Below are 25,962 nucleotides of genomic sequence, written 5' to 3'. Positions count from 1 at the left end.
GAATATTTTCACAAGTTCTACAGTCGGGATAACGTAATAATGAAATCTGTGTTCCGGACTATTTCTGTGAGAGGGGTTTGGATTCGGTTCATGGAGTCTTTCAATAATCGCATTTGTTCTGAGTTCGGTGAGAGTGAATTACTGCGACCAAGTGTGATTTAATGCTATTCTATGTTTCATTTGTCATGTGCGTGTATTCTGTGGCAAGTCTGGTTGACAACATTTTTGACAACCTCTCATTTTGTTGATTATTCTGTTTACTTTATTTACATATGATAATTGATTTCTACTCTTGTGCTAACGAAATATCAGATCTTTTTTCGCTAAATTTGTTGATGTTCTTGTTCATTGCTTTCTTGAGAGCTATTGATTTGTTTTCAAATAAGATCTTTACAACTCTGTATTTCGGTATGTACTATTTTTACATGTTTTGTGATTGCCATGTTTTTGACTGTTTTCTATTGCTATTGTAGAGTCCTGAAGAAGGTCCCCATCGGGATCAAAACGTCGACTAAATGAAATAAAGAAGAGTGAAATTATAACACTTATCAATTTTCCCACACCCCTTATCATACTTATAACTATATATATATATATATATATATATATATATATATATATATATATATATATATATATATATATATATATATATATATATATATATATATATATATATATATATATATATATATATATATATATATATATATATATATATATATATATATATATATATATATATAATACGCAGGGAAGCGTAAGCTTTCGGGGACTGACGGCCCCGCGTACCCGAGTCGCCCAGCTCCTAAGGTTGGCAGCCTGGGAGCTGATGTATTTGTTGCTCCCATTACTACGAGAAGCATGAACCAGGGCGGTAGAGGGCAGCGGGCTGGCCCTCTTCGGAGCCGTCCAGAGGAAGAGCCTGATGGGGTAAGCTGTGGGGCGAGCGGCACAGCCCCCCGAGATGGTACCGTAAGCCAAATCTCGAATGCTCCCAGAAGGGAAAGAAGGAGCTTAAGCTTGGACGGGATCAGAAACCCTCCCGCTGAAGTTCCAAGACGAGATGGACGAGCACGATGGAATGAAGAGGAAAACATCCTACTTTTACGTGTTCATTACATCGCAAAGGATCTGGAACTCAACACAAACGCCAACTACAGAAAATCTTTAGCAGACATCTGGAATGACTTAAACCCACGCAAGCAATCATACGCCAACCTGTTGGCCAACAGAGTCAAATGGCTCTTGACTAACGAAAAGTTCACAAACACCGAACTAAACCACATAAAACTCAGCTGCTATCCGCGTGGAGCTACAGTGGGATGCGACGATGAAATTGAGGAAGAAATTGCCACCCCAACACCCGAAACACCCAGATCTGGCAAAATAGAGCAGGAACTACTGAAAAACTATTTACTATACGCCGGCGTGTTACCTGAAAGCAGACCAAGAATACCAAGGTTAAAAGGCTCAAAGATCATGCAACAGAAAGTAAAAGAAGTCAATGAAATCATACAGAATAACTTACCGGCCACCTGGGAGTTAAGAAATGTGGTAGACTACGTGTATGCAGGAGCAATCACTGTATGCTCAGAGCTAGGCATGAAAATAAAAGATACTCCACCTAAAAAGAGGGACACACTACCACCCTGGAAACACCGCCTAGAAAAAAAGATCACTGCAATAAGGAAAAACATTGGCATACTTCATACTTACCTGAACGCAGAAACACCATCCAGCAGGGTCGCAAAGCTGACACGCCGAATAGCTTCTGAATTTAAAATCAAGGCCCGGAACAACCGCTACAGGGAGAGCATAGCAGAAATATCTGACAAGCTGAAACAAAAAATTAAAGCTTTAGGTAGTAGGATGCAAAGATACAACGACAGGGTGAAAAGATACCAGAACAACCATCTCTATTACAAAAATAAACAGCAATTCTTCCGCCGCCTAGAGCAGAGCAGTCCCAAAAATGAAAACGCGCCTACGGAGGAATCCATTCACTCTTTCTGGAAGGAAATATGGGAGGAAGAAAGAACGCACAACGACCGAGCACACTGGATTGGGGATGTGGAAGCGGAATCTGGCAAATACAGTATGGATAACATAAAAATCACTGAAGAGGACATAAAAGCGACACTGAAAAAGGCAAACAACTGGTCTTCCCCAGGTGTAGACCAAATACAGAACTACTGGTGGAAACACTTCACGGCAATACACAACCACCTGGCAAAACTTCTCCAAGAAGCGCTCAGTAACCCCACCAAAATACCTGATTTTTTCACACTGGGAGTCACGCACATGATTCCAAAGGGAGAAAACACCTCAGACCCCAAACAATACCGGCCGATAACCTGTCTCCCGACTGTGTACAAAATTCTAACGGGAGTACTAACCCACCATATCTGGAAGCATGTTAACAAGAACAAAATACTAGCACCAGAACAAAATGGATGCCGTGGAAGTACCAGAGGATGCAAAGAACTCCTAATCTCCGACCTAATAATAACCAAGAAAGTCAAGAAAAGGCAAAGAAATATTTCGGTTGCGTGGTTAGATTATCGCAAGGCCTTTGATTCCGTACCGCACACATGGTTAATAAAGACACTCCAATTTTACGGAATATCGAAGCCGGTCATTGATCTTTTAAAGCACCTTATGGAGACATGGCGCACACAATTGGTGGTGAATACGGGGAAAGTGAACTACAAAACCTCCCTCATAAGAATCAAGAGAGGCATCTTTCAGGGAGACACCCTCAGCACCCTCTGGTTTTGTCTCGCCCTAAATCCCTTAAGTAAACTGCTAAAGGATCAAATCTACGGATACGTCATCCAAAAGACTCCGAGTACCAAGATCAGTCACCAGCTGTACATAGATGACCTCAAACTCTATGCTGCCAACGAAGACCAGTTGAAAAAACAATTAAAAATAGTGGCATCCTTCTCACAAGACATAGGACTGGAACTGGGAATTGACAAATGTGCCGTTGTCCATGTAAAGAGAGGCCGTGTGCAAGAGGGAGCAGGCCTGGCCGTGATGGAGGACCTCACAATACCACAACTGGGAACCCGTGAATCCTATAAATACCTCGGTGTACAACAGGCACTAGACATCAAAACAACCGAGATGAAAACTATCTTCAAAGAAAAGTTCTTAAGCAGACTGAAAAAGATACTTCAGAGCAAGCTTAATTCGAAGGCCATGTTCGAAGCTATAAATATATGGGCAGTACCCTGTATAAGCTACTCGTTTGGAGTCATCAAATGGTTCAACACGGAACTAAAAGATATTGATCAGAAAGTTAGGGCACTACTCACCAAACACGGCATTCACCATCCGCATGCATCCGTCAATAGGTTATATGTTCCAAGGCATGAAGGGGGGAGAGGGCTGCAGAACCTGGAAATGATACATGACAGAACAGTTCGCGACACAAGAGAATATTTTCTGAATAAAAACTTACCGTTTCACCGAACCATATGTCGAGAAGATGACCGCTTGAGTCCGCTGAACCTGGCAGGACAAATCGAACCACAACAACTTACCATCGAAAAATTGACTCAGGAGTGGCACAGCAAAGCGCTACATGGAAGGTATCCCGGGACCCTAAAAAACGATCACGTCAATAAAGAATACTCACTTACTTACCTTAAATCCGGATACCTATTTCCTGAAACTGAAGGAAGATTGATCGCCATTCAGGACCAAGTGGTCCCAACAAGATCATACATTAAGAACATTACTAGACGCAACATACCCACGGATAAATGTCGAAAGTGCTCCCAGGTGACTGAATCCATTCAGCACGTCACCTCATCTTGCTCCATCCTGGCTCCAACTGACTATACGCAGCGACATGACGCGATGGCCAGAGTTTACCATCAGGCGATAGCCAAAAAGTGCGGACTAATAAAAAAAACAGTAAGACCGTTTGAATACCGACCCAGTAACATATTAGAAAACGAGCACTACAAATTATACTGGGATAATTTTATCACAACGGACCAGACAATCAAACACAACCGACCCGACATCCTGCTCCACAATAAAATAGAGAGAACGATGGAAATCCTGGACGTTGCTATCCCGGCCGATGACAACATAGCTAAAGCTTTCACGGAAAAACTAACGAAGTATCAGGACCTGGCATTTGAGATGAAGACAATCTATGGCCTCAAATCAACAACCATACTGCCACTAGTCATGTCCACCAATGGGCTAGTGGAGAAACACCTAGTTGACAACACCCTAAGACTAGGTTTAGAAAAAGAGCTCGTGAGCACAGCTCAAAAAGAAGTAATCCTCGCCAATACTAGACTGGTGAGGAAGTTCCTTACATCCCTCTGAGCAGCCTTGGCACAAACTGTCCGGCTGTTCAGGGTTTACCTACCCTTTATGGTGATATTAAAAAAAAAAAAAAAAAAAAAAAAAAAAAAAAAAAAAAAAAAAAAAAAAAAAAAAAAAAATATATATATATATATATATATATATGCAGGGGTGGCTTCGGCCTTCGGGGGGTTACGTCCCCGCATACCCGAGTTCTCCAGGCCCAAAGGTTGGCTCCCTAAGGCACTGGGAAGAAGTAGCTCCTATGACGAGAAGTAAAACTCAACAGGGCGGTGAGGGGCTACGGGCTGGTCCCTCTTGGAGCCGTCCAGAGGCACAGCTCGATGGGGGAGACTGTGGTGCGAGCGGCGCAGCCCCCCGAGATGGCACCGCAAGATCCAGGCTTGAAATGGAAGGATTCCTAGACTTGGACGAGATAGAGTCTCGTCCCGTCCAGGATCCAAAACGAGACGGAAGAGCGCGATGGACTGAGGACGAAAATGTTTTAATTATGCGCGCTCATTTTATAGCGAAGACCCTAGAGCAGATGTCAGAAAGAACATATAGACAACTTCTGACTGAAACATGGAATGATATCAAGCCAGGAAAACAGCTTTACACGAATCTGCTGGCTAATCGAGTGAGATACCTGCTTGAAAATGGAAAGCTTTCAAGTGTCGAACTAGCAGCGATTGAACAGAACATATGGCCACAGACAGCGCCACCAGCAGAAGAGAAAGAACAAGAGCTCAACCAACTGGAAGAACTGCAAGAAGAGCAACAGGAAGAAGACCAGGACGACCCACAAACCAGAAAAATGAAGCGAATCTTCGGCCGAAATACACTACTATACAGTGGTATAAATCCTGAAGCTCGGCTGAAGATTCCTAGGATGAAGGGATCGCGCATCATGCTGGAGAAGGTGAGGATGGTGGATGCAATTATTAAATCTCACATCTCAAGCACGACAACATTGAGAGATATAGTGGACCTGGTATACACGGGAGCGGCCACTGTATGTGAGGGGATGGGAAAGTGTCTAACGGAACCACACAGAAAACCAAAGAAAGAGCAGCCCCCATGGAGAGCCCGCCTGGAAAGAAAAGTATTAAAGATTAGGAAAAATTTCGGATTACTACATACTTACCTGAACACCGAGGTCGTATCCAACAAAGTTCATAAGGCGGTCCGTAGGATAGCCTCTGAGGTCCGTATAAACCTTAAAGCTTCTGACTCCCGGATGAAGCTTGAAACCCTCAATGATCACCTGAAACAAAAAATAAAAGCTCTAGGTAACCGTATAAAACGCTACACTGAAAGTAAAATGAGGTACGAGAATAATCAGCTGTACTATAAAAATCAAAAGCAATTCTTTAGAAACCTGGAAAACACTAACAATAGTGATCAGGAACCTCCCAAAACAGAGGACATGTACACCTACTGGCAGGCAATTTGGGGTAACAACAAGCAACACGACGATACGGCTCGTTGGATCAGGGAGTCGGAGGCTGAAAGCTCCAGGTACAACATGGAAGAGATTGAGATCACCAAACTGGATATTGAACAGGTGCTAAAAAAAACAAACAAGTGGGCGGCACCCGGACCGGACAAGATCCAGAATTATTGATGGAAGCACTTCCCGAGCACCCATCAAACCCTTGCTACCCTTTTTCAGAGAGCACTGACCAACCCAACTGTCATCCCTGGTTTCTTCACATTGGGCACCACCATAATGTTTCCAAAGGGAAACACAACATCTGACCCAAAGAATTTCAGACCAATAACATGCCTGCCCACCATATATAAACTACTAACTGGTACCATCACAAAATATATATGGAATCACGTGAAGAAAGAAAACATCTTGGCACGCGAACAGAATGGCTGCTGTAGGGACGCAAAAGGATGCAAGGAGCTTCTTGTAGTCGACCAAATCATCACCGGGCAGGCGAAGGGTAAACTTCGTAATATCTCTATAGCCTGGGTCGATTATAGGAAAGCGTTTGACTCAGTGCCCCACACCTGGCTGCTGAAAACAATGAGATTGTACGGAATATCAGATAAGGTGATCAATCTGCTTGAACATCTCATGAGCGCCTGGCGTACCACATTATTGATCGATAATAGAGGTGAAAGCAGCATGTCAAAGGAGATAGCCATCAAATGCGGAATTTTCCAGGGAGATACTTTGAGCCCGCTCTGGTTTTGCCTGGCTCTGAATCTCCTAAGTAAACTTCTCAACAAAAGCAAATACGGATATATCATCAACAAGACCAGAAACTGCAAAATAAACCACCAATTATACATGGATGATCTCAAACTCTTTGCAGCCAATAGAGAAGAGATGAGAAGGTTACTGGAAATAGTGTCATCCTTCAGCCAGACGATCGGCATGGAGATGAGACTGGACAAATGCGCGGTCCTGGATGTGAAGAGGGGCAGGGTTGCCGAGGGTCCGGAGATTAAGCTGTGGAACGAGTCGAAAATATCATGTCTAGGGCCTCAAGAAACTTACAAATATCTCGGCATTCAACAAGCCCTTGACATAAAAACGCCTGAAGTGAAAGATAATTTCAAGACTAAATACTTTGCCAGGCTAAGGAGTCTTCTTAAAGCTAAGCTCAATTCGAAGGCACTGTTCACAGCTATTAATATATGGGTCTTACCCTGCATTACTTACTCATTTGGATTAGTACGCTGGACAGCCGCAGAACTGCAAGCAATAGACATCCAAACCAGAAAGCTCCTCACTAGGTATGGAATACATCACCCCCATTCCTCAGTGAATAGATTGTACATCAGCAGACATGAAGGTGGCAGAGGGCTCCAAAATATCCTCATAACACACAACAAAATTGTATCACAGATGAGAGATTACTTCAGATCAAGAAACTTACCGCTTTTTAAGATCGTGTGCCAAGCAGATGAGTACTCAGCCTTGCAGCTGGCAAAATCCTCGGTGAATCTCAGGGGACAATCATTGGAACAGCTTTCGGAGGAGTGGCACAGCAAAGCCCTCCATGGCAGATATCCTGGAAATTTAAAATCTGATAACATAATAAAAAATGAGTCATTAACTTACCTGAAAGCAGGATACCTACACCCTGAAACCGAAGGAAGGCTTATAGCAATCCAGGACCAGGTAGTACCAACAAGAGCATATAAAAAGAGAATGACATCTTCAAGCTGTACTGGGACACTGCCATGGTCACAGATAGGTCTATAGCACACAATCGCCCTGACATTGTGTTGTTCAATAAAACCGAAAAGTCTGTACAGATAATAGACGTATCAGTTCCCGCTGACGACAACATCACCAAAGCCTATACGGAGAAGGTCAGTAAGTATCACGACCTGGCCTTTGAACTGAAGATCTATGGCCTCAGAAAGACATCTATAGTGCCACTCATAATATCGGTGAACGGCTTGGTGGAGGCCCACATGCTGGAAAATACAAAGAGGCTGCAACTTGATACTTACTTGATTAGTCAAGCCCAAAAGCAAGTGATTTTGGGCACTACGCGGATAGTCAGGAAGTTCTTGACCATCTCCTGAGAACAATCTTGGCTGAAGAATCAGCCCGGTTGTCTCACGTACCAACCCGATAGATGGTGAAGAAGAAAAAAAAAAAATATATATATATATATATATATATATATATATATATATATATATATATATATATATATATATATATATATATATATATATATATATATATATCGTGAATCTATTAAGGGAATTCGACTGATGAGAAGGATATATATATATATATATATATATATATATATATGTATATAGGAGGTGTGGTTGGGTATCTAGGCCTTACTTTATTCGGCAAATAATTTATCTTACTGAAATATATGTATATATATATATATGTATATATATATATATATATATATATATATATATATATATATATATATATATATGTATATATATATTAACGCAGGTGAGCGAAAGCTTTCGGGGACTGACGGCCCCGCGTACCCGAGTCGCCCAACTTCCAAGGTCAGCGGCCTGGAAGTTGATGTAATAGTTGCTCCTATCACTAGAAGTATGATTCAGGGCGGGAGAGGGCAGCGGGCTGGCCCTCTTCGGAACCGTCCGGAGGTAGAGCCTCATGGGGTAAGCTGTGGGGCAAGCGGCGCTGCCCCCCGAGATGGCACCGTAAGCCGGAACTCGATTCCCCTCAGAAGAGAGAGAAGGAGCTTAAGCTTGGATGCGATACGCACCCGTCCCGCTGAACCTCCGAGAATACGAGATGGGAGAGTGCGCTGGAGTGAAGAGGACGATATCCTCCTAATGCGCACCCATTTCATCGCACAAGAACTGCAGCGAACAACTGGTCGGAGATACCGAGAAATCTTAACCTCCACCTGGAACGAAATCTATCCAGAAAGGACTTCTTACCCTAACCTTCTCTCAAACAGAGTAAAGCGGATGCTCGAAATTGGGAAATTCTCAAGCGTGGAACTAGACAACATCCAGCGAAGCATAACACCTTATGCTCCAGTGACAATGAATGAAAGCCTCAGCACCGAAGATATACCATCCGTACCGCGTACCGAGCACAACAGAAGCAATGAATATGAGACAAGCCCCAATCGAAGCAAGATAGGAAAAAACCTCGAGAAGAATGCTCAAAAGTACTTAGGGGTCTCCCCTCAACAATGGCCGAGAATACCGAGACTCAAAGGCTCACGCAAAGTCCTCGAGTGCGTTCAGAAGGTGAACGAACTAATGAAAGCCCACCTCAAAAACCAGCCGAAACTGGAGGAAATATTGACCTGGGTCTATGCCGGTGCGATAACGGTCTGTGAGGAAAATGGAATTCAACTCAAGCAAAGAGAAATAACACCGAGAAGAGAGAACACACCACCCTGGAAGAATCGCCTAGAAACAAAAATAGCACATATAAGAAAAAATATTGGCATGATATATACTTACCTTCAGACTAGTTCACCAACCAGGAAACTTCTTAAATCCATTCGAAGCATTACATCGCAGTTACACATTCAAAATCAGCACGAAGATTTCAAGCACAAACTGGAGATGACATGTGACAAACTGAAACAAAAAGCAAAATCATTAGGTAATCGCTTACAACGCTACAACGAAAGAGTCAAAAGATACAAAAACAATCAACTATATTATAAAAACCCAAAAGAATTCTTCAGATCGCTCGAAAACAGTATAGTAGCGGAAGAAGATCCACCATCTCCTGAAAACATGCATAGGACCTGGAAGGAAATCTGGGAATCTGAGGAAGAGCATGATGAAACCGCTTTTTGGATCCGAGATGCTGAACGAGAAGCGGAAAAATACACCATGGAGGAAGTGAGAATCACAGAGCAGGACGTGAAAGCAATTCTGAAGAAGTCGAACAACTGGTCTGCCCCAGGACCCGACGGAGTACACAACTACTGGTGGAAGTACTTCGACTGTACCCACAAAATCCTAGCGGAAACATTCCAGAGAGCGCTCTTAAACCCATCCAACTTACCGGAGTTCCTCACTTCTGGCATAACTCACATGCTACCGAAAGGAAAGGGCAGCGGTGATCCGAAAAACTTCCGGCCAATAACATGCCTGTCAACCTTATATAAAATACTTACCGGTGTAATAACACTCAACATCTCGAGGCACATAGGAGAGAATAATATATTGGCCAGGGAGCAGAATGGATGCCGCAAGGACACAAGAGGTTGTAAAGAGCTACTCATCATGGACTCACTAATCACGAAACAGGCAAAAAAGAAGCAGAGGAATATATCCGTAGCATGGGTTGACTACAAAAAAGCTTTCGACTCAATACCGCACTCCTGGCTACTGAAGACCCTGCAGCTGTACGGAGTATCGAAGGCCGTAATCAACTTACTCAAATGCCTCATGAGTTCATGGCGCACGAGACTACATGTGAACATCAGAGACCACACTTATACAACACCAGAAGTGAATATTAAGAGAGGGCTTTTTCAGGGAGATAAACTCAGTACCCTGTGGTTCTGCCTAGCGATCAATTTCCTTAGTACACTCCTAAACAAAAACAAATATGGATACATAATAGAAAAAAGACATAACACAAAGATAAACCATCAGCTCTACATTGATGACCTCAAACTATACGCCGGTAGTGAAGACCAACACAAGAGGCAGCTCAAGGTAGTGGCATCTTTCACAGAGACAATCAGGATGCAGATGGGACTTGACAAGTGTGCTGTGGTGAACGTGAAAAGGGGGAGAATCACAGAAGGGGAAGGAATGTTGGTAAAAGATGACATAGAACTCCAAAGGCTCGGCCCAGAAGGAAGATATAAATATCTTGGCATAAAACAAGGTCTAGAAATAAATTCTGCAGAAACCAAAACCACATTCAGAACAACATTCATAAGCAAAATAAACAAAATATTACAAAGCAAACTGAATGCCAAAGCAATGGTTACATCAATGAACACCTGGGCGATGCCTTACCTTTCATATTCATTCGGAGTAGTCAAATGGTTCACCTCAGACCTGAAAGCCATTGACATACAGGTAAGAAAGCTCATGACGAGGCATGGAATACACCACCCTCATGCCTCAGTCAACAGAATTTATATACCTAGGAAGGATGGAGGAAGAGGCTTGCAGAGCGTCGAAGCAGTGCACCACAGAGCTGTCATGGAAATGAGAAAATATTTTATCGAGAAAAACTCACCATTCTTCAGGGCACTATGTGAAGCAGACGATAATATCACAGTGCTGAATCTTGCCTCCAATAACGATCCGGCTGGACCTCTGACAACTGCAGCACTTTCTGAAGAGTGGCACGGCAAAGTCCTTCATGGAAGTTACCCAACAACCCTGAAACGAACAACAATTAATAAAGAAAAATCAGTATCTTACCTTAAATCTGGTTACCTCTTTGCAGAAACGGAAGGCAGGTTGGCAGCAATCCAAGATCAGGTTGTCCCAACACGAGCTTACCTGAAGAATAGGCAAAAATATACCGAGTGATAAATGTAGAAAATGTGCAAGAGCAGCAGAGACCATACAGCACGTTACCTCGTCCTGTCCAGTAATGGCTCCGAGAGAGTATACAGATCGCCACAACTCCATGGCCAAAGTATATCACCAGGCTATTGCCATCCAAGCCGGATTAATAAAAAAAGAAAAACGAGCATACGAATACAGACCAAGCGAAATACTGGAGAACGATAGAATCAGGTTGTACTGGGATTCCCCACTCATCACGGATAGACCTATTACACATAATCGGCCTGACATTGTCATATTTCGCAAACTGGAGAACAAGGTCACAATAATAGACGTCACCATTCCAGCGGATGACAACATCGAGAAAGCCTATGCTGAAAAAAGAATGAAGTACCATGATCTTGCATTCGAGCTGAAAGAAATTTATAAACATACCAACACGACTATACTCCCACTGATCATAAGCACCAATGGAATGTTTGAAAGACATTTAAATGAGCATACTTACCAGCTCGGATTAGAGGAGAGGCTTATCACGGACGCACAGAGAGAAGTTATCCTGTGGACGACGAGGATCGTTCGGGCGTTTCTGACCAGTGCGTGAGGATGCCTTGGCCCACCATAGCCCGGAATTCTCACTACGAAACCCTATAAAGGTGGTACAAAAAAAAAATATATATATATATATATATAAATATTTATATATATATTTTTTTTTTTTTTTTTCATTTCACACAAAATGTGGTTCCCCTCGGATTACTCGGGCAAAAGCGCCAAGAACAATCCGACTGATTAGTGTGGAAAGAGTACTTGTCGTATTATGCTGACGGTTGCCAATATTACGGCCTTCTGCATCCAAGTTATGGTGTTCGAAGGCAGATCCATTTCACGCAAGTGCTCAACGGTTTTTCTATGTACCAGCCCATTGCAGCTAATCACCAATGGCTTTATTTCCACTTTTTCCAGCCCATAAGTTTGCTTCATCTGCCTTGATAGTGTTTCGTATTTGGCGATCTTCTCTCCGTAGACTTTAGCAAGGTTTTGGTCTAACGGCACCGTAAAGTCTATGATGATCGCCGATTTCCTACGCTTATTCCATACGACCATATCAGGTCGATTATGTTCAGCACCCGGGTCTGTTTGTACTGTTAGGTCCCAATAGATCTTGATTTCGTTGCCTTCCCGGACAGTTGTCGGTTCGTAAATGTGATGAGGGACGAATTCTTGGAGTAGCTGTTCCCTGAGACACATAAACTGGTGTACAACTTTGCCCATGTTGTTATGGCGAGACAAGTATTTTGTGTTAGCTATTGTCGAGCATCCAGATGACAAATGCTGCACAGTTTCCTCAACGTTATTGCAGAGCCTACATTTTGTGTTTTCGATGTTTTGTTTCATTATGTACTTTGCGTAGGCTCGTGTAGGAACAACTTGATCCTGTATTGCCATCAGGGTTCCCTCAGTCTGAGGATAGAGATAACCCTGAGTTAGGTAGGTGTTCGTGCTGGGCAAGTCGACTTCTGGCTGCTGCAGACTGGCATAGAATCGTCCATGCAAGGGCTTTGATCTCCATTTATTTTTCCATTTTTCGAAAATGTTCTCTGTTTCAGGTTCCTGCCCGTCATCGCCTCCTGCCGGCGTGGACACATAGCGCTGGCTAGCTACCTACTGGTGCACTGGTAAGTTGCTCTGCAGAAAGAAGGTTTTAATTCTGCTTTCCTCTTTCAGATAGACGTTCTCCAGTGAGCTCAGGCCTCGCCCCGACTCTCTACGTGGAATATACAGCCTTTCAATAGCTGAATTTGGGTGGAGCACACAATACTGTGTCAAGGTGGTTCTAGTCTCCCTGTCTAGACGCTCCAGATCCGTCCGAGACCAGGTGAGTACTCCAGCGGTATATATGAAAGCCGGTATTGCCCAGATATTGATAGCGGTCATCTTGTTCTTAGCTGAAAGTTGTGTATTTAAAACTTTCTTTATTCTAGAAAATAGCTCCTTCTCGACTTCTTCCTTATTCTCTCTCTGTCTTATCTCATATGTCTCCTGGACGCCCAGATATTTATACCTCTCTTCTGTCCCCAAAGTTGGTAACACTTGTCCGTCTATCAACACCATATTTTCTTCACGTTCTAGTTTCCCTCGCTTCACACTGATCGTTGCACATTTATCCAGACCAAATATCATCCCAATATCTTCGCTGAACCCTCTCACCAACTCGAGTTCCCCCTCCAATTGCTGTCGGCCTCTAGCGAACAATTTAAGATCGTCTACATAGAAAAGATGAGTGAGCTTTCTACTCTGGTCTAATGAGTATCCGTAGGACGATCTGTTTAACATACCACTTAAGGGGTTTAGGGCGAGACAAAACCACAATGGGCTGAAGCCGTCTCCCTGGAATATACCTCTTCTAATAGTTATTGAGGTTGTTTTGTGCGAATTTTATGTTCCTTCAAGAGTAAGTGAGGTACAACACGTTGACATCAGGGAGCGGAACAATGAAATCACCTGTGGGTTTACCTTGTATATCTTCAGGATATCGAGCAGCCAAGTGTGGAGCACAGAGTCAAATGCCTTCTGGTAATCTATCCAGGCCATGGAGATATTTTTTTTCTTTTTTTTCGCCTGTTTGGTGATTATATTATCAACTACCAAAAGTTCCTTACTGCCTCTGCCACCTCTTCTGCAGCCATTTTGTTCCCAGGCTAACAATTTATTATTTTTCAGGTGAATCCGGACCTTGTGACCGACCGTTGAGGTAAGTATTTTATAAGCAGAAGATAGGCACGTGATCGGTCTGTAGTTTTCAGGTTTGGTAGGATCTCCCTTTTTGAAGATCATGTACATCGTGCCTTGTGTGAGGAATTTTGGGATCTTTTCCGGGTTTTCCAAAGCTGCATTCAAAAGCCGCGCCAAAACGCCATGAGTGGACGGTAAGTATTTCCACCAATAATTATGAATATTGTCTATTCCAGCCGTTGTCCAGTTTTTCATTCTTTTGACTGTCATCGCTACATCTTCCTCGGTGATGACGACCGAATGCATTTCAGATAGATTTGCATGTATTTCTTTTTCACTTTCTATCCATGTGGCTTTGGTGTTGTGGCTTTTCCGTTCTGACCATATGTTAGACCAGTATTTTTCGAATTCCTTCAGTTCAGGATCAGCTGCTTTCGGAGATTCTTGCTGGGTTCTATGGTGATCTCCCAGATCTTTGAAGAAACTTTTTTGATTGGTGTTGAATTGATTATTTTGATGGTATCTCTTAGTTCTTTTATGGTATCTTCTCAATCTGCTGCCCAGGATTGCCAGTTTTTGCTTTAAGGTCTCCATATGAATCACTAGCTGTTGTTTGTACTGAGCATCTTTCCTTTTCAGTTTTAATCTTCTTGAATAGCACTGCACTTGTCTGATTACCCTTTTGCTAACTTCCTCCTCCTTCAGGTAAGAATGAAGGATTCCTATTTCCTTCCGTAGGATTTTGATTTTCTTTTCCAATCTTTCCTCCCACGGGGGTTTTCTCTGTTGGTGTGTCCTTTGTGTTTCCGTTACTGTCGGTGTTTGCAGTATATTGTTAACAACCATTGCAGCGCAGTAGACCTTGTGGCAAATATCTTCTAGGTTCTTTGTGCTATTCAATATTTCACTCAATGCAGTATTTACGGTGGACATTGTTGTTTTGGAATCCTTATTTTTCTTTATCTTAGGAATTCGATGTCTATCTGCCATTTGGATTCCATCCCACCTTAGGCATTCCTCTTGGAAGATTTCGCGTATCTCACGTATAGTCCCGTCCGGCTCTGCCTCCACCGTTAGCTGTAGTCCATCAACCCCATCATCTGTGCTGTCCCGTTCTGGGAGAAAGCTTAATCTATGTATGCTCCTTCGTATGTTATTTATTCTCATCACTGGAGAATTTTGAGCAGCGGCCTTCATTGCATCAAGCTCAGCCGGTGAGAGTAGCTTGCGGGTTCTTATGTTCCGAATTTGGGCTATCAAGTGTTTTCCGGTGAACTTCTTGTCGGGATAGATCTCCTCCCATCGTTTAAACCAGTTTTTCGGCATATTTCTTTGTGTTCTTTCCACCTTCAGTAACCAATTAATAAGCATTGATCAGACTGCGGTTCATTTCTCTTGTCCAATGTTGCCTTTTCTGTTCCTGGGTTCCAGCGAGACCGCCTATTTCAGACGTGTCCAAGCCATTAACCCTAGAGTTCCTGAACAATCTTCTTGGCCTTGTGGTGCCAGTTCGTAGAGGAGTGCCACTTGCTCCACTCGATTCTACTAGGGACCGTGAAGATCTTCCCCTAGGCGCGATCCCAACACCAGGGGCGGGTTCCGAGGCTTCTTGAGTGTCGAAAGCTCATTATTCACAGCAGAAGGGGTGCTAACCCTCTCACTGGTTGACTCAGGTACGCGGGGTCGTCACTTCCCGAGGACCGTAGTCCCCCTGCGTATAATTATATATATATATATATATATATATATATATATATATATATATATATATCAACAATTTTAATTCCCAATATACAACAATAGTTATAAGTTAGATAAGGGGTGTGGGAAAATTGATAAGTGTTATAATGTCACTCTTCTTTATTTCATTTTAGTACTTAGTTAGTACTGTTATTGTACCAGATAGAATATTGAAATTTCTAGCACTGGGCCCCAAATTCGGCATTGATATTCCTTTAGGGGAGGTTTCCATGTCGAGGCTGTTGTAAGATATAGAGAGCATTATTGATCTTAATGATAGACTGTCAGATGAGGGAAAGAACATCAAACGTTCCCAAGCTGTTAATATTATCACAAACTACATCAAACCTGGAAAAAGGACTAATAATGTTTTCCAGAGAGAATTTTACCACTGTAAGAGATACCTAAGTGAACATCAAGAATTGCTTGTGATACGGGCTGATAAAGGCAATGTTACGGTTTTGATGGATAAGGATCAGTACATAGAGCTCTCCAACAAAATTTTACTTAATGAACAATATTACCAACTTCTTACTAACAGAGATCCAACCGTTACAATACAAGGTAAATGTAATGCATTGATTAAACGATGGGTCAGTGAGGGCCACATAACACAAATACAAGGTAAATCACTGTACATTTACAATTCAGTTCCAGCTAGATTTTACGGTTTACCAAAAATCCACAAACCCATTCTTGCCTTGAGACCAATAATATCATCTGTCAACACCCCCACATCCAAACTGTCAGTTTTTGTTTCAGACATCCTGTCTAAATATCTTTCTTCTACCAGAAGTAGATATTTTATTGAAGATTCCTTTGCTTTTGCCCAGTATGTGAATGATTTCCAGTTACCTGTTGATTATGTCCTGATCAGCCTGGACGTTGTATCTCTTTTCACCAACATTCCTGTCGAGTTGGCAGTTTAAGCTGTTGAGAACAAGTGGGATACTATCAGAAACCACACAAGTCTACCAAAAGAAGAATTCATGCATGCCATCAAGTTCCTGTTTTCTTCAAACTATTTTCTTTTTAATGGTAGGTTCTTCAAGCAGGTGCTCGGTTCCCTTATGGGTTCCAACTTCAGTCCATCCATTGCTGATTGGTAATGGATTTCCTTCTGGACGGCATTCTTGTTAGTATTCCTTTTCACATTCCTTTCATCAAGAAATATGTTGATGATCTAATATGTGCTGTACCTAAAGAACAGGTTGCTTTCGTTCTAGACAGGTTTAACAGTGAACATGAAAGTATACAGTTTACTTTGGAGGAAGAAACAGCGAATGGAGTCCCATTCCTGGATACAAGGGTGATTCGAACACTGGAAAATAGGCTGATTCTGGATTGGTACCGAAAACCAACAAGTTCAGGGAGATACATACACTATTTTTCTAATCATTCACATGGACAAAAAGTAAACATGATTTTAGGATTGAAGAATCGCATAGAAAAGGTTGCCCATCCAAGTCTAAGGCGGCAGAATCTGAGGTTGTTGGTACAGTTGATGCTAGAGAATGGATACCCAAAAAGGTTATTGTCCAGATTGATTTATAATACCACTCCTTCGACACGGCCAACAAATGGAGAGAGGAGCGCATCCACCACTGTGGACACTGAGAACACGGGTAGAATTCTTTACTTGTCTATTCCCCTAATTAATGGTATGACAAACGCATTAATTAACCTCCTAAAGACCACAGAAATTATGTTGATTCAGAAATCTTATTTTAAAATTGACAGATTATACAGTCGAGTGAAAGATAGGATGACTGTCGATAACATGAGTGGTGTGGTATATTGCATTCCTTGTTCAATATGCAGTGAGGTGTACATTGGTCAGACGTCTCAGCTTTTGAAGAGAAGGATTGCTCAACACAAGAGCGACATCAAGAATTCAAGTAAGATTTGTGCCCTAGCAGACCATACCCGGGACAAAGATCATCCAATGAATTATGATTCCACCAAAATCCTAGAAATTGAAGTTAGTGGAAGAAAAAGATGTTTCTTAGAGATGTATCATATCAAACGGCAAACCTGTTCGATGAACTACAGAAGGGATGTAAATAATATCAGCTCCATCTATTCTTATTTGATTCATTATGACTGGTTCGGTGGGAGAGAATTGGATGGATCACATACAGAAAGAATTTCAACAAGTTCAGCAGTCGTAGGGATAACGTGAAAATGAATTCTGTGTTCTAGGCCATTTCTGTGAGAGGGGATTGGTTTCGGTTCATGGAATCTTTCAAAAAATCGCATTTGTTCTGAGTTCGGTGAGAGTGAATTACTGCGACCAATGTGATTTAATGCTACTCTATGTTTCATCTGTCATGTGCATGTATTCTGTGGCAAGTCTGGTTGACAACATTTTTGACAACCTCTCATTTTGTTTATTATTCTGTTTACCTTATTCACTTATTATAATTGATTTCTACTCCTTTACTAACGAAGTATCAGATCTTTTTTCGCTGAAGTTGTTGATGTTCTTGTTAGTTGCTTTCTTGAGAGCTATTGATTTGTGTTCAAATAAGATCTTTACAACTCTGTATTTCGGTATGTACTATTTTTACATGTTTTGTGATTGCCTTATTTTGACTGTTTTCTATTGCTATTGTAGAGTCCTGAAGAAGGTCCCCATCGGGATCGAAACGTCGACTAAATGAAATAAAGAAGAGTGACATTATAACACTTATCAATTTTCCCACACCCCTTATCTAACATATATATATATATATATATATATATATATATATATATATATATATATATATATATATATATAATTACATAATATGAACCCTTACTAAATAAATAGATCCTTTCCTTCAATCCCATAAGAACTACATATTACAATGTATCTAATTGCAGATTCAGCATTTCATCTTTATGAATAGCCCTTTGTTTCACTTGTTATTGAATTGTTATTCACCTAGGAATTTAGATAAGAAAATCTATAAAGGGGACTGAATCTGTGTAATCATTAAGAATTGATTGGTCATTCTTTAAGAATTGATTGTGAACTCACTAAGAACAGTTGTATTCGAAATAAATCGTTTTGTTTTTAAAAACGAGGTTTTCCACCACAAAAACATAATTGGCGACGAGTTGATGGGATTGTGCCGTTCCTATTAAAGAAGAAAATTTGGTGACATTGATTGTGCAATTCTTTCCTGCCAGAAGAAGAAGTTCCTGCAGTGATCCAAGAATCCAACTCAATCAACATCGATCTTCCCCGGACGTCGGTTTCAACCGTTCAGCACAACCGGACAGAGAGTAGAAAACCACCCAGAAGCCCTGATCACCTGAGTAGCGCCCCGTGACGACTTCATAGAATACAATTTGGTGAGCAAAATCCTTTCCAATCCTTTCTTCCCAGTTTACTTATTCTGGACAAAAAGAGTCATCCTTTTTAATAGTTTTGTGTGTAAAACTGTATCATAGTTTTTCCTAGGTTTCTTTAAAAAACCGACATAAGAGTTTTCCCTAGGTTACTCATTTAAAAAACCGATTACTATATTTTACTTTATTGTATTAATAATTAATCAAGATTACGTCAGTAAAGCATTTTAAAGGTAAAAAAGAGCGTAAAGAAAATAAAAATATGGCTCAAGAAAGAATAGATTTAACATTGCCGGAAAAATTTGGAATGTTATTACCTAGATTTTCAGGAAAAGAAAATGAGTTGCATTCGTTCTTACGTAGCGCAGAACAATTTTTATTCATGTTTGCAAATGAAGCCCAAATAATTAAAGATTATTGTTTCGCAGTTGTAAAATCGAAACTTACTGATCGTGCATTAGCAGAGGTATCTACTTCTGATATACCTAACAATTGGGACGTTCTTAAACGATTCTTAAATACGAAATTCGGAGATCAAATAAATTTAGATGTATTAATTCATCAATTGCAATTTTTAGCAAAGAAGCCACATGAAGACATGTTAAATTTCATTGATAGAATAATATCGTTGAAAATTCGAATTAATTATAGAATAGATTCAGATCCTATGCCTGATCCAGAGAAATTAATTTATAAATCGAATATTTTAAAAATATGTAAAACAGTATTGATATCGAATTCCCCAATGGAATTACGAACTTATTTGATTACTAACAATGCATTTAACTTTGATAATACCGTAAACGCTGTAAAAGATTATTTATGTAATATGGCTCAGTATGAATTATTAGACAGAAGTCGAAATAAAAATCCTATACATAAAAATGTATCGAGAAATAATTATTCCGATCATCGCAATAATACAAACAAATACAATCATTTTTCAAATAATAATTATCGAACGCAGCATTATGAAACGCAGCATAGATTCCCTTCGAGACCGATACAATTTACGCAACGTCAAGTAAATACTCATTATCCTACGCAACGTGAAACGTTTGGTGTTCCAAGTACGTCGAGAAATCAAAACGTTTTTAAACCGAATCCAAATCAAAGAATAACTACCCCACCTGAAAGAATGTCAGTACAGACACGAGTTTATCCACAAAAAAGACCTAATTATTCAACCCAATATCAAAATAATCCCCAGAGAAAATTCTATAATAATAATGATCGAAGCCCTGATTTTCTCGTAGAAGAATTAACTAATATTGATATAAATCCTAATAAGAGAAATTCTTTCTCACAACCTTCTACATCGAAAAGTAACTTCTCAAATAAACAAAATTTTCAAGAAACAACCTTAGAAAACGAATTGACTTAAATTCTACTTTAGATAATACTAATCAGCTACCATTTATTGAATTTAAAAACCCTAGATGTAAGTTATTAATTGATAGTGGTTGCTCAGTTTGTTTGATTGATCCTAAATTTGCATACAATTATTTCCCTGAAAATATTTTCAATGAATCAACTACATTAACTGCTTGCATGAGACAAGAAACTTCGAATGAAAAAGTATCGTTACCATTGTTTTCTGAATTTAGAATAAACGATTTTCATCCTTTCATTCTTTATAAATTTCATAAGAATTATGACGGACTTATAGGAGCAGATTTCTTAAATAAGTATGGATTAATGTTAGATTTCAAAAATCAAATTTTAAAAAATGAATTTTGTCAAGTTCCTTTTGAATATCAACAAGTTTGTCAAAATCCTATCAAAATACCAGTGGACCTTAGCCATCTGGAATCCAAAATAAGTAATCAATTAATGAAAATTTTACAAACAAACAAAGATGCAATTCAATTACCGGGTCAACCCTTAAACTTTTCCAATAAAATTAAACATAAAATTCGAACGATAGATGAAGTTCCCGTTCATTGTAAGATTTATCGATACCCTGAAGTACATAGAGAGGAAATTAAGAAACAAATTGATGAGATGTTAGAAAAGAAAATTATTAGACCAAGTATTTCACCATGGTCCTTTCCTGTTGTTGTAGTTCCAAAGAAACAAGATTTATCACAAAAACAAAAATGGCGTATAGCAATTGATTACAGAAAATTAAATGAAAAAACTATTGATGATAAATACCCTTTACCGCAAATCGATGCAATTTTAGATAAGTTAGGAAAAAAGAAATATTTTACAACGCTCGATTTAGCGTCAGGTTTTCATCAAATTGAATTAGATAGTGACTCGATAGAAAAGACCGCTTTTACAATTGAAAATGGTCATTATGAATTTTTGCGAATGCCATTCGGATTAAAAAATGCCCCTGCTTCTTTTCAAAGATTAATGAATATAGTATTGAGAAATTATATTGGAAAAAACTGTTATGTTTATATGGATGATGTTGTTATTTTCTCAGATTCAATAGAACAACACTTAGCAGACATCCATAATATTCTCGAAGTATTTAAAGAAGATAATTTGAAAATACAATTGGACAAATGTCATTTTTTCAAAACTGAAATAGAATTTTTAGGTCATATTATAACCCCAGAAGGAATTAAACCTAACCCTAATAAATTAACTGCTGTGAATAAATTCCCAATTCCAAAAACTCAAAAAGAAATCAAATCATTTCTTGGTTTAGTCGGATATTATAGGAAATTTATACCTAACTTTGCAAAAATTACCAAACCCCTTACAAATTGCTTGAAGAAAAATTCTAAAATCAATATAAATGATCCAAAATATGTTGAAGCCTTTGAAGTATGTAAACAAAATTTATTAAACCATCCTATATTGCGATATCCTGATTTCAAAGAACCCTTTGTTTTAACTACAGATGCATCCGGATATGCAGTAGGTTCAGTATTATCTCAAGGTCAACCGCCCAATGATCTTCCGATTGCTTTCGCGAGTAGAACTTTAAATGAAGCGGAATCCCGATACAGTGTGATCGAAAAAGAATTATTATCGATTGTATGGTCGTGTAAACATTTGAGGCCCTATTTGTACGGAAAAAAATTTACAATTTATACAGATCATAAACCTTTAATTTGGCTATTTTCTTTAAAAGAACCTAATTCGAGACTAATGAGATGGCGAATAAAACTTGAAGAATTTGATTATGAAATAAAATATAGAAAAGGCTCACAGAACAATGCAGATGCATTAAGTAGAATTATTATTGATCCAACTAGTGAATTAACATACCAAAATTTTTTAACTTTTAATAAAAATGATAATATCAAAAATTACGTGAATATTAGAGAAAAAGAAGGTAACTTATTTGAATCCCCTGAAAATTGCGCCCTAGCACATTGTGTATCACAAGATTTTAAAATGAATAAAGGAATAGCGTTAGAATTTAAAAATAAATATGGTGGAATAGGAAAACTGAAGAATCAAAATAAATTGGTTGGCGAAGTTGCCACAATCCGAGAAGATAATAGGAATATTTATTATTTAATTACTAAAAAATGTCATTATGAAAAACCTGAATATGAAACAGTTTTTCAGTCACTTTTAAATCTTAGAAAAATATGCGATATTAATGACGATAGATTTTTAGCTTTACCACGAATTGCATGTGGATTAGATCGACTAGAATGGTCAATTATTTTAAAAATGTTAAAATATATCTTTGGTGAATCCAATATAAACGTGATTATTTACCATTTACCAACACATACAAATGAGAATTTAATTGAGTGTAATGGAATAGATGATGATCTTATTTCAATTGCAAATCAGATAACAGACGAAGAGTTAGATGAATGCTTAAATCTTTTAAACTCCGCAGACGAAAATAGTGAACAAGATGAAAATATAATTGACTTTGAAACTCAAAATGTTATTATTCATGACGATATAACTATTCATAGCAATATTGAAAATCCAATTTTCGAAATACCTTATACAGAAAGAAGTATTAACTCATCTAATTTACAAATAATATTCAAAACTGCATCTAATTATAATGTTATAAAAATTAAACTATTCGGAGAAAAACTCAGATTTATTGTTTCCATAAAATCAATTGAAAGCGATTTATATAAATTTATTACAGAATATATTAGACCAAAAAGTTCCTATACATTATTTTTTAAATCACCAGAATTAGAAAAACCGCTTATACGAATTTTGCAAGAGAAATTCGACTATAAGAGTTTTGATTTAAAAATTTCAAGAATTCTATTAGAAGACGTTGAAGACATAGATGCGAAAGAAATTGATTCACATCGTATTCAAGACGATAAAAATAAACATATTTATCATAAAAAAATATTGAAACAACGAAAAAAATAAGTTTTAAATTTTATTTGCAGATTCAAAAATGGACCAAACAAATGGTATACTAGTTCCTCTAATAATGATAATCCTATGGACAAAAATAAGTATCATAATAAACGCACTCGAAATCATTCCCTTAGAAAATAATATATTACCCGTTTTATTAGGAAAAGCCTATGTTACGAATAAGAATCTACAATTGATTTATCACATTGATTTAAATAGGATAGAGGAAATAATTTTCAAATATCAAAAGGAAATTGAAAATCTGAAAGACCAAAAATTAGGTTTTGCTCAGACAGCAAATTATAAATATTTACAACATTCAAATGATATAAACTTTAAAGCCCTTGAAGAGATTCTTAATAAGAGTATTAAAACTAAAAGAGGATTAGTTAATCTTGGTGGTAAAATTTCAAAAATATTATTCGGAACGTTAGATTCAGACGATGAAGAATTATATCGAAACTATTTTAATAGCATACAGAAAAATGAGAAAACGCTCATGAAAAATCAGAAGCAAATAGCTACTGTTGTAAACGATCTGAAAAATAAGTATATCACTAAATTCAAAAATATGAATGAAAATCTGAAACTATTACAAATTGTTCCAGAGTTACGTGAGGTAGAGCAAATGCATCTCATGACATTTGAAATTAAAGATATTAAAAATACCCTTGATGAAATTCAAACAGCAATAAGTTTTGCAAGATTACACCTTTTACACGAATCTATTTTACCTTATGCTAAATTTGTCGAATTAATCAAGAATGTCACAATAATACCTGTTCATCACCTTAAAGATTATTATCAATTATGTCATACTAAGATTATTTTTCAAAACAAAATATTACTCTTTTTGATTTCAATTCCCACTGTTTATCAGAAAGGCTATGATCTATACAAGTTTTACTTCCTACCTCAGAATAATTTAACCATTTCCCATACCAATCCCTATATGCTCTCTCAAGAAGAATTATTGGAATGGTCAACTTCAACAAATAATTGTCATCCCGTGGAAGAAGATTTCTTATGTGATCAAGAATCATTAAATAAACCCCCAGAATGTCTCAGGAACATATTGAAAAATCATACAGAAAATTGTCCTAGAATTAAAACTACTTCACATTCAGACATCAGATTGTTAGAAGATGGAAGTATTCTATCGATAGACAACGTGAAAGTTCAAGAGAAATGCCCTCAACAAATTAAATATTATTTTACTCCTTCGATGGCACTCCTCCATTCAAAATGTGAAATAAGCAACCTACAGAAAGAGATTTTCCCTCTAACCACCATAAATGAAGAAAAATACATTATTCTACCCAAGCAGACCCATTTTATGAAGAATAATTCCAAAGAAGAAAATATCGAGAATGAAGATATTCCAGACATTGTCTTAGAAGACTTAGACCAGTGGAATCTTCAACCCATAGGAATAACTTTTACATTTATTTTAATAATATTTATAATAATAATTATTATTGCTTTTGCTTTTAGATATTTCAAAAGAAATGTATTTTTAAAAGCTACACCTCAGCCAGGTGATACCTTTTTCCAAGAAGGGGAGGAATTACATAATATGAACCCTTACTAAATAAATAGATCCTTTCCTTCAATCCCATAAGAACTACATATTACAATGTATCTAATTGCAGATTCAGCATTTCATCTTTATGAATAGCCCTTTGTTTCACTTGTTATTGAATTGTTATTCACCTAGGAATTTAGATAAGAAAATCTATAAAGGGGACTGAATCTGTGTAATCATTAAGAATTGATTGGTCATTCTTTAAGAATTGATTGTGAACTCACTAAGAACAGTTGTATTCGAAATAAATCGTTTTGTTTTTAAAAACGAGGTTTTCCACCACAAAAACATAATTATATATATATATATATATATATATATATATATATATATTGTCTCCAGATAACAGTCGTACTATAAATATCGTAACCCTGAGGAAGGAACTAACCAGTTCCGAAAGCTTGGTATGAATAAAGAGTAAAACTGAAATCCTTCTTATCAGTCGAATTCCCTTAAAGATTCACGATATATATATATATATATATATATATATATATATATATATATATAATTTTAAGGTGTTTAAACTACGAAATGGTGGATGCGAAATTTTTTGATAATTCTATCAAGTAGGAGTAGATGTTATTAAGATTGTTAGTATCTTGTTTTGTATTCATAGTATTGTATTATCATAGTATAAGGAAAGGATAGTAAGCCAACCGCCGTTTGACGGCAAGGAGCTGGTCACTTGGAGTCGCTTCTGTATTTGGAACCAATGTTTTACGGGTTGCATATATCGAACACTATTGACTACCCAAAGTGGAGAAGTAACTCGATAATAGATGGCGCTGAATCATGAGCTATAGATGGCGCAGAAATAATACGAAAATTCATTCAGTGGCGTGGTTGAAAAGGGGTCGCATAACATTGCCAACAATTTTTATGTTATTATTAAGTTACCACTACATTTGAATATTCGAATATTCATTGAATAT

The 25,962-nt window shown here is 38.4% G+C and overlaps 4 protein-coding genes across 4 annotated transcripts; 3 read left to right on the top strand and 1 right to left on the bottom strand.

The window, feature by feature from the left end:
• Positions 1-864: 864 nt before the first annotated feature.
• On the top strand, positions 865-4,353 carry LOC123683064. The gene has a single exon (XM_045621962.1). It carries the CDS (start codon positions 865-867, stop codon positions 4,351-4,353), a length of 3,489 nt encoding a protein of 1,162 aa, XP_045477918.1.
• Positions 4,354-4,495: 142 nt separating this feature from the next.
• Positions 4,496-7,887, top strand: LOC123683063. Its single transcript, XM_045621961.1, has 3 exons — positions 4,496-5,899; positions 6,008-7,474; positions 7,519-7,887. Exons 1-3 carry the CDS (start codon positions 4,496-4,498, stop codon positions 7,885-7,887), a joined length of 3,240 nt encoding a protein of 1,079 aa, XP_045477917.1.
• Positions 7,888-8,394: 507 nt separating this feature from the next.
• LOC123683062 lies at positions 8,395-11,334 on the top strand. Its single transcript, XM_045621960.1, has one exon. It carries the CDS (start codon positions 8,395-8,397, stop codon positions 11,332-11,334), a length of 2,940 nt encoding a protein of 979 aa, XP_045477916.1.
• Positions 11,335-12,105: 771 nt separating this feature from the next.
• On the bottom strand, positions 12,106-13,650 carry LOC123683061. The gene is made up of 2 exons (XM_045621959.1): positions 12,983-13,650; positions 12,106-12,847 (listed from the first exon to the last, which is right to left on the bottom strand). Exons 1-2 carry the CDS (start codon positions 13,648-13,650, stop codon positions 12,106-12,108), a joined length of 1,410 nt encoding a protein of 469 aa, XP_045477915.1.
• Between the last annotated feature and the right edge of the window lie 12,312 nt (positions 13,651-25,962).

Source organism: Harmonia axyridis, chromosome 6 (assembly GCF_914767665.1).
Source record: "Harmonia axyridis chromosome 6, icHarAxyr1.1, whole genome shotgun sequence".
Taxonomy (NCBI): Eukaryota; Metazoa; Arthropoda; class Insecta; order Coleoptera; family Coccinellidae; genus Harmonia; species Harmonia axyridis.
Note: the sequence above shows the minus strand (reverse complement) of the source record. Positions and strands in the feature narration are given on the sequence as shown.

Bases quoted from the DNA above. Each gene is read 5' to 3' on its own strand.
- LOC123683064 (XM_045621962.1), top strand. From the start codon at position 865: ATGAACCAGGGCGGTAGAGGGCAGCGGGCTGGCCCTCTTCGGAGCCGT.
- LOC123683063 (XM_045621961.1), top strand. From the start codon at position 4,496: ATGCAGGGGTGGCTTCGGCCTTCGGGGGGTTACGTCCCCGCATACCCG. The intron at 5,900-6,007 runs GTGCTAAAAAAA...ACCCTTTTTCAG, and splicing joins CCAAACTGGATATTGAACAG to AGAGCACTGACCAACCCAAC. The intron at 7,475-7,518 runs GTAGTACCAACA...GACATCTTCAAG, and splicing joins TTATAGCAATCCAGGACCAG to CTGTACTGGGACACTGCCAT.
- LOC123683062 (XM_045621960.1), top strand. From the start codon at position 8,395: ATGATTCAGGGCGGGAGAGGGCAGCGGGCTGGCCCTCTTCGGAACCGT.
- LOC123683061 (XM_045621959.1), bottom strand. From the start codon at position 13,650: ATGTTAAACAGATCGTCCTACGGATACTCATTAGACCAGAGTAGAAAG. The intron at 12,848-12,982 runs GTAGGTAGCTAG...ATTCTATGCCAG, and splicing joins AGCAACTTACCAGTGCACCA to TCTGCAGCAGCCAGAAGTCG.